The 8,935-nt window shown below is 38.5% G+C and overlaps 1 protein-coding gene across 1 annotated transcript; it reads left to right on the plus strand.

Moving 5' to 3' along the window:
- The first annotated feature begins 4,995 nt into the window (after positions 1–4,995).
- LOC119064326 (T-cell surface glycoprotein CD1a-like) lies at positions 4,996–8,090 on the plus strand. Its single transcript, XM_037165922.2, has 6 exons — positions 4,996–5,085; positions 5,543–5,806; positions 6,261–6,539; positions 6,746–7,024; positions 7,357–7,450; positions 7,622–8,090. The coding sequence occupies exons 1-6, from the start codon at positions 5,025–5,027 to the stop codon at positions 7,695–7,697; spliced, it is 1,053 nt and encodes a 350-aa protein (XP_037021817.2). The 5' UTR covers positions 4,996–5,024; the 3' UTR covers positions 7,698–8,090.
- Positions 8,091–8,935: the final 845 nt, after the last annotated feature.

The raw sequence follows: 8,935 nt of genomic DNA on the forward strand, positions 1-8,935 counted from the left end.
CAGGGAATAAGAAACATAAATAATAGGTACAAAATAGACACAGGGAGGTTAAGAAGAGTATGTGAAATGTAGAAGCCAAAGAACTTATACGTACAACCCTTGGACAAGAACTAAGGTGGGATGGGTGGTGCGGGGTAGGGGGAAATAAAGGGGAGAAAAATGGGACAAGTGTAATAGCATAACCAATAAAATATCTTTTAAAATAATTAATTAATTAATAAAAAAAGATGTATCCAGTACACAAATCTTTATGACAATACATTTTAAAATGTAGATTAAAGTAAATCATTCCCTAAAAATGTTTTAACTGAGATAACATCTGACTACCTTGACATTAATAAAATTTGTTGTGTTAAATATTAAATATAAGATACAGTGAACAGCTCTAGCTAGTGTGGCTCAGTGGATTGATTGCCGGCCTATGAATAAAAGGGTCACCTGTTTGATTCCCAGTCTAGGGCACATGCCTCATTTGCAGGCCAGGTCCCCAGTTGGGGCACATGAGAGACAACCACACATTGATCTTTCTTTCCTTCTCTTTCTCCCTCCTTACCCATCTCTAAAAGTAAATGAATAAAATTTAAAAAAGTACAGTGAACCTAAATAAATATTCAAATAGTTTGTTATTAAAATCCTCCCACAATGGGCCTGTGAAGCAAAGGGTCGCTGGTTCAATTCCCAGTCAGGGCACATGCCTGGGTTGCAGGCCAGGTCTCCAGTAGGGTATACATGAGAGGCAATCACACATTGATGTTTCTCTCCCACTCTTTCTCCTTCCCTTTCCCTCTCTCTAAAAATAAAGGAATAAAATATTTAAAAACATAAGTTTTTCAATTGCTTGTTCTTCCTTTTCTCCTTCTGGAGCCCTTATGATTTGAATGTTGGAACATTTGAGGTTGTCCTGAAGGTTCCTAAGCCTGTCCTCATTTTTTTGAATTCTTGTTTCTTCATTCTATTCCAGTTGAATGTTTATGTCTTCCTTCTAGTCCAAACCATTGATTTGAGTCCCAGTTTCCTTCTATTTACTATTGCCCCCCCCATATTATTCTTTATTTCACTTTGCATGACTTTCATTCTTTCCTCTACTTTGTGACCATACTCAACCATTTCTGCGAGCATTCTGATTACCAGTGTTTGAAATGTGCATCTGTTAGGTTGGCTATCTCTTCATTGCTTGGTTCTATTTTTGGAACTTTGATCTGTTCTTTCATTTGGGCATATTTTTTTGTCTCTGCATTCCTGTTACATTGTAAGGGTTGGAGCCTTAACTGTTTGCCAGGGTGAGGTAACCCACTTGGCTGGGTTGTGGCACTGTATATGGGGAAGGGACAGAGAGGGAACAATGCTGCTTGCTCAGCTCTTGGCTGGCTTTCAGTCACTTCCCCCACTATCCACAAGCAAATTGGACCCTTCTGGTGCTGATTCCTGGGTCAGTGGGTTTGTGTACCTTCTAGGACCCTGTGGGTCTCTCCACTAAACTCTCCTGTGATGCTGGGAGTTTCTCCCACCACCACAATGTCCACAGGTTTTTTTAGTTAGAGGTTTTGAAAGCTTTGTTTTTTGGCACTGGAACCCTGGGTTGCACAGTCTATTTCACTCCCTAGTTGTTCCTTCCAGTTCATCCCCACACCAATTTCAGACCGTCTGGTTCACCAGTCACCACCTCACCTGGCAGGTCCTCCAGTCTTGCCACATGTCCTCTCCACTCCGGCTGCCCATCCCCACCCCTCCTACAAGTCTGAATGAGTGGGTTTTTTTTTTAACTCCTTGGCTATTGGACTTCCATACAGTTCAGTTTTATAGCAATTCTGGACTATTTATTTTGTATTTGTAGTTTTTTGGTTGTGTGAGGAGACAGTGTATCTACCTAAGGCTTTATCTTGGCCAGAAGTCATTATCTAATCTTATTATATACCAATAAATCCATCGATTCTACCTTGGTTTTCATGGGGAAGAGATGCTAAATGAATAGACAAAACCAAATCAAAAGCATTTTTAGGCCTGTTATATCTAGCTGGTTTACATCAGAACCACTGGCTAGACTTGCAGAATTTATGGCCCGCAGATGGTGGTGGGACTGAATGTTTTAGACATGGTATCTTCATGGAGATTTAGATGTATTAATAATTGTATCAGGTTCAATGACAAACTTAACTGCTTAGAATACCTAAAAGGGGATAATTTAGTGTCTATGAGAAACATTTCCTCAGCATTTGTAGAAAATGTTATTACTCTATGGGACAGAATATAACAACAGATGAAATATTACCTGGATTTAGAGGCAAATGTGGGTTTAGACAATATATTTCAACCAAGCCCAGGAAATATGGTATAAAAAATTTTGCTATGCTTTATTCAAAAGTTTTACAAAGGAAATATTGAAATCTATATCAGTGAGCAGCCTGAAAGTCCTTGATTAGTAATTAACCAGCAGATATAATCCAGAGAGTTGCAGAACCCATTTACTCATGAGGATGTAATATTACAGCAGATAACTGGTTAATCGATATAAACTTTACCTCTGACCTGAAAAACAAGCAATTTTCATAGGTAGGTACTGTTCATAAGAATAAACTCCAACTACCCCCTGAACTTTTGTCTTCTAAAAACAGGCTCGAAAAATCCACCTTATTTGCTTTTGGTGCAGGTTGCATACTTGTATCTCATACATCCAAAAGGGGAAAAACATAATTTTAATTCCAAGTATGCATTTTAATGATGCTGTAAATTTAGATTCACAAAAGCCTGACATAACAGAATATTACAACCAGCCCTGGCTGGTGTGCCTCAGTGCATTGAGTGCTACCCAGTGAACAAAAGGGTCACCAGTTGGATTCCCAGTCAGAGCACATGTCTAGGTTGTGGGCCAGGTCCCTAGTAGAAGACACGTGAGAGGCAATCATAAATTGATGTTTCTCTCCCTCTCCTTATCCCTCCCTTCCTGTCTCTAAAAATAAATTTAAAAATAAACAGAAAACATTTTTAAAAAATAGAATATTACAACCAAACTAAGTCAGTAGTTGACACTATGAACCAAATGATAGGTACATATAATGTGGCCAGGAACACCAGATGATGGCCCATAGTTAGAGTCCACACCATTTTGAATATTGTGTAGAAATATTTGAATATTGTGTAAAACTATTTAAATATTGTGTTGCATTTAGAAGTAAATGCTCAGACTATTCATATGCTGAATGGCAATGTGAAAATAAGGCACAAAATATTTATTAGAAATCTTATAACACAGTCAGTGTCAGAACAAATAAACAGGTGTTCAGGAAGCTCTACAGCTTTGCATAAGTCTTTACACCTTAAACTTCATTCATTTCAAACATAAATTGAAGGAAATTCTAATGACAACATAGATATAGCTCCCTTAACAAGCAGAAAAGAAAAAGATGTGTCAGGTGCTATGCATTGAAAATGTTTTTGCTAGTGTTTTGAAAAGTATTTATGACTTGAGCACAACAATATTTTTTGTTACGAGTGTTACAAACATTTTGCAAAGCCAACTACTGAAGATTCTGATTAATGTTAAAGACATTTTTGGTTGTTTTTTTAGCAATATTAATGTTTCTGTTATTTAAGAAGAAAAATGTTTATACTTTATGTTTTTATATTTCTTTGCTTCCTTGTGCATTTTACCTGAAAATTTAAAAACATGTTTTTATGTAAATATAATAAATGCAGTTTGCAATGAAAAAAATTTTTTCACATTTCAGTACATACTAGTAATGAATGTATCTCTTGGATATATGCAACCTACACTGTAATTTATTTAACTGTGACCTCCATGGAGTTAAAATATAAGTAATAGGAGATTTATGTCATAAGCCTTTGTGTAAACTTCATGCTTATTAGCATATATTTTACAACTAAACAGAACTGTTCAATATGCCCATGTCATTAAGTAGAAGTACAAATAATGACTTCTGATGTCTCAAGAAAAGTATGTTAAAATCTAAATGATTAAAAAATAACTGAATTCCTGAACCAAATGATTCAATCATTCAAAATTATTCACTGAGCACCTTTAACAGGCATTCTGTTAGATGCTGGGGACCCAGTACAACAGAGGTAGACAGACCTAATACCATGAGCAAACCACTCAAGTCCAGATTCTGAGCAGGCAACAGTTAAGAGTTGCCACTTCACAAAATATTGTTTCAAGAAGGCTTGTTTTTATCTAGAGTCTATATTTATAATAAAACCCAGCACACCAACATTTCTAGTTCTTGGTTTTGTGTTTTCTTCTTAAGTAGAAGAAAAGCCCCTTGAACAAAGTGAGCGCATTGTAGACAACTGCATATTCATGAGGGTTGCAAGATGAATATAACCAGGCAGGCAACAAGTGACTCTCAGGTCAATGAATATACATCAATACAAGTCAAATAGATATTTTTCTTAATGTGTTTCACAGTTTCTGTGATGTCTGTGATGGCTACTGGTTCTTCCCTAAGAATAATGGAGTAGTAGTTTACACTGTTACACAGGCAGTCAGAGAAGATTCGGGAAATCAGTAAAGCAACCAATGACATGTCAGAAATACGAATGAAGTGGGGTGTCTCAGAGACAGAATATTTGGAGACTATTTGAATTTGGCAAGAGAAGGAGAGAGTGACAGAAAAGAGCAGGGACATAAGAACATTAGATGGGAATTGGAAAGCCATTTAGTTTTATGCATTTATTGTATGCATGAGAAGACTTTTCAATACCACATAAGACTTTATTCCATAGAGGCTGAATTAGAGAAAGGTGAACAGAATGAAGGCTGGTACCTAGGGGAAGATGCTGAAAGACCGAGAGGAGAGTCAGGACTGGGGAGAAATGAGAAGCTAACTGATGACTAGGGTTTAGGGAAGGAGCATGCTGGGGATTTTTTTACTGGGGCGGGGGTGATGGTGCTGGTTTGTGTGTTGGTAGAAGAAGGAAGTCAGACAGAAGTACCGTGGGGTAGGTTACTTTAAAACAGAAGTCAAAGACAAACTTTTCTGAGAGAAAGAAGTAACATCTGTGCAGTAATGCTGTTTTTGCAAATTTCATTGCTAGCAGTTCTCCTCGGAGGTGGTGACAGTGAAGATGGTAAGAACTCTGGTAACTGCCCAGCTGGGTGCAAAAGGGTGTGAGTGTGTGTGTTTCTCTGTGTGGTGTCCTCAGAACACACCTGGAGAGTGAGAATGTCAGCACAGTTCCATTCTGAATATCCCTTCAGCATCAATTTAGGACCCTGTGCTTTCTGAAGGTTGTGCAAGGTGGGAGAAAAGTAGGTTTACAGTTGTGAGCATATGAAACAATTTATTCTCGTGTTCTTATTTATTAATTACTGTACTGTTTTTTCTTCTAACAACTGTAAGTCTATTTTTGCTCAACACTTATATAAAGCATGGGGCTCTGGGCAGGTGAATGTCTGCTGAGGTAACTATAGCTTCCCTTATCTCCAGATTCTGAGATTTTCCTCTCTGGCACCTCTCTTTCTCTATTCTCTTTTCTTCCCAATGCCTTTTTTTCTTCCTCCTATCTTTTTTTTTTTTTCTGATAGCCTTCCAGGACCAAATCTTCAGAATCATTGGCACTTTTTCCTTACACAACCGCTCCTGGGCCCACAGTTGGGGCTCTGGCTGGTTGGGTGAGTTGCAGACTTACAGCTGGAACAGCAGCTCTCGTGGTTTCATTTCCCGGCGGCCTTGGTCTAATGGCAACTTGAGCAAGAAGGAGGTGACAGAAACAGAAGAGTTACTTGAAGCTAAGCACAATGAATTGCTACACTTATTTCACAAACATGCCAATGAATGGATGCTTGAATGTAAGTTCAATTCCTAAAATAACCTGGTACAATATTAGGTGGGGTATGTGTGTCTCAATGAGTTTTTTATTATGATTTTCCCCCGCATTCAATGTCCTTAGCAATCTCTATCTGTACATTCATTGTAACCTAATTCATTTCATTCACCCTAGTTATTGTAAACACAATTCTCTCACACTAAGTTCCTTCTTATTCTCTTGCTCTCACCAGAGAAAATTTAGGCCATTTTCTTTTGACAATTTACTCCCTTCCATTTCCAAAGGAAAAAAAGTCACTCATTTTTTTCACCTTCAAGTACCACCAATTATGTTTTTTCTGAATTTCTGAGCAAACCGAACTTTGTTCCATTACCTGAAATCCCCCAAACTTCTCTGTTCTACTTCCTTTTTCTTGCTTCCACTTATTTCATCTTTTTAAACTCTCTTTCCTCTAATTTTCAATCCATCTCCTCTAGATCCCTTTGAGATACAATGTACAGTAGGCTGTGAGCTGCACTCTGGAAAACTCAAGCTAGACTTCTGGAGATTTGCTTATCAAGGATCAGAGATCCTGAGCTTCCAGAACAGTTCATGGGTGCCATCTCTACAGGGTGGAACTAGAGCTCAGAAGATGTGCAAAATGCTCAACAAGAACATTATCTTAAACAAATTGATATACTGGAGGGTCAGCAAAATATGTCCACGCTTCCTTTTGGGTGTCCTTGATGCAGGGAAGGCAGATCTCCAGAGAAAAGGTAAGTCCCATATCCTTTCTCCAATCATTTTTTATTGTAAAATTATACCTTCCTACCATCTCTTTAAATTTAGAATAAGGACCCAAGAGAGAATACATGATGGATTCCCAGGGTGGGACAGAGGTGCTGTCTAAACTGATATGAAGATATGAACCCCCAAGTCTGTGTTAGAGTCCTTATCTGAATGTCTTTCCTGTCTTCTGCAGTAAAACCAGAGGCCTGGCTGTCCACTGGCCCCAGTCCTGGTCATCACCATCTGTTGCTGGTTTGTCATGTCTCTGGCTTCTACCCAAAGCCAATTTCCGTAACGTGGATGCGAGGTGAACAGGCACAACAGGCCTCTCAACAAAGTGATATCTTGCCCAATGCTGATGGGACATGGTATCTTCGGAGTTACCTGGATGTGGAAGCCACCAAGACATCTGGCCTGTCTTGCCGGGTGACACACAGCAGTCTAGAAGGCCAGGACATCATCCTCTACTTGGGTAAGAAAAAACTGGGGTCCACGCTGGGAGTAGGAGTAGATGGTCCACAAGCAGAGCCAAAGAGCCAGATAAAAATCTGGAATTTATGGATTCCAAAACCAAAAGAATGAAAATAAATCAGTAAATAAAATAGGTGAAAATAAGAGACCTGCAGATGTAGAAAGATGTTGAGGGTTAGATGAAACATTCATGTCTGAAGAGGGATGACAGAAGAAACAGGAAGAAAGGAGATTAGTGAGGTGAACATTCAGATTTTAAAAAGCAGGTGAGGGAAATGCAGTAAACAAGCAGTGGATTTGAAATGACACACTTGTGTGCACCTGAACCCACAGACCGTCCGACCTCCAAGGGCTTGATCATCGTGGCAGTGATGGTACCCCTGGTGCTTCTTCTGATAGGTCTTGCATTTTGGCTTAAAAAGCGCTGGTGAGTTTTCTGTATCTATCTTTTCTTTTCTTTCATACCCTCCTTACTTGTTGTCCTGTATTTATTTTTCCCCTCTCTCTCCTAAATTCTTCTTTCCCAGTCCTTTTCCTTTTATTCTCCAATTCTCACCTCTACCTCATGCACAGTAACGTTTATCTCTGTTCTTACTAGGAAACACTGCGAACCTCCTCCCACTCTTCATCCTTTGGAAAGATTCCAGCAGCCCCGGGACTCAAAACATACTTAAAACTCAGCATGGTGATAATGTCATTTCAATGCTCTTTTGTACATTTTTTACTATTTTTTACCTACGTTTATTCAAGGTTCCATTATTAATATAAACTAGTCATTATTTTGCAGGATTTGCTTTCTGACCTGGTTCTGAGGTTTTAAAACTCATATGTTAACTCTAGATAAAATGAGATCCTAGTAACTTCTACATAGTGGAAAATTAATGAATCTCAGGCCCATGTAAGATGTCACTTCTTGGGGGGGGGGGGCATTCCCTGATTCACAAGTGGAAGCAGTGTCTGAACTCCCACCACACTTTGCAGAACACTTTGCCGTGTTTATACTTTTTATCCTGTGTTTCAGCTATGCAGGTCCCTTTCCTTCTAATTTTTAAATTCCCTGAGAGCAAAGTCCATATCTTCTTAAAGTTTGTATCATTTATAAAGTGTATTAACTGTATGTATTATATTTTCAATAAAAACCTCTGTTAAGTTTATGCCAAATATATAGTCTTTTCTCATTGTTTATCTTCCTGACCTGTGTTGTAATTGAGACATTCTATGCTTTTTGTTAAAAGTCTTTACACTTTACTAGTTCCTCAGTGACTTCTCTGAGTCCCTGAGGAGAAACACAATTTTGCCTCTAACAATTCTTACAACTGTAGAAACCTGTTTGTGTGAAATTTTTGTTCCAAGTATTTTAAACACTAAGAGAAAGGCAGGATACAGTCCTCGCTATTTACTGTGGTTCAGAGACAAACAGCAGAGTTACCCCCTTGGAGATGGTAGAAATCTATATCTTTGGACCTCACCTCAGACTTACTGAATCATAATTGCACTTTAGCAAAATCAGCAAGGGATTCCTTAGGTACATTGAAATCTGGGAAGCACTGATAAAGGTGCAGTCTCAGAGGCAGCAGTGCAAGCGTGTCACAGAAGCAAAAAGAAGATGCTGAAGAAAAAACAGTGTCGATAGTCAGGATTGAAGTGAGACCAAAGCAAGGGGTGTACACACACTACATTCCTACTGGTTGTGGCTGTTGTGTTGAAGACAAAGCCAACACTAAGGTAATAAATGCTGATCCACTGCTCCTAGGGAAAACACAGAGTTCCTGTGAGTCTCTGGTCAGATCATTTTTGTCAACTAGTGAATATACAGCTCTGTTTTATGTGTGTTTCTGTTTAAAGACACCTTCTTTAATGTACACATAATTTAAAATTATTACCTATTATATGCAGTATTTAAAAAAATATT

Source organism: Artibeus jamaicensis, unplaced genomic scaffold (assembly GCF_021234435.1).
Source record: "Artibeus jamaicensis isolate MK-2021 breed Jamaican fruit bat unplaced genomic scaffold, CSHL_Jam_final contig_2198, whole genome shotgun sequence".
NCBI classification, from domain to species: Eukaryota; Metazoa; Chordata; class Mammalia; order Chiroptera; family Phyllostomidae; genus Artibeus; species Artibeus jamaicensis.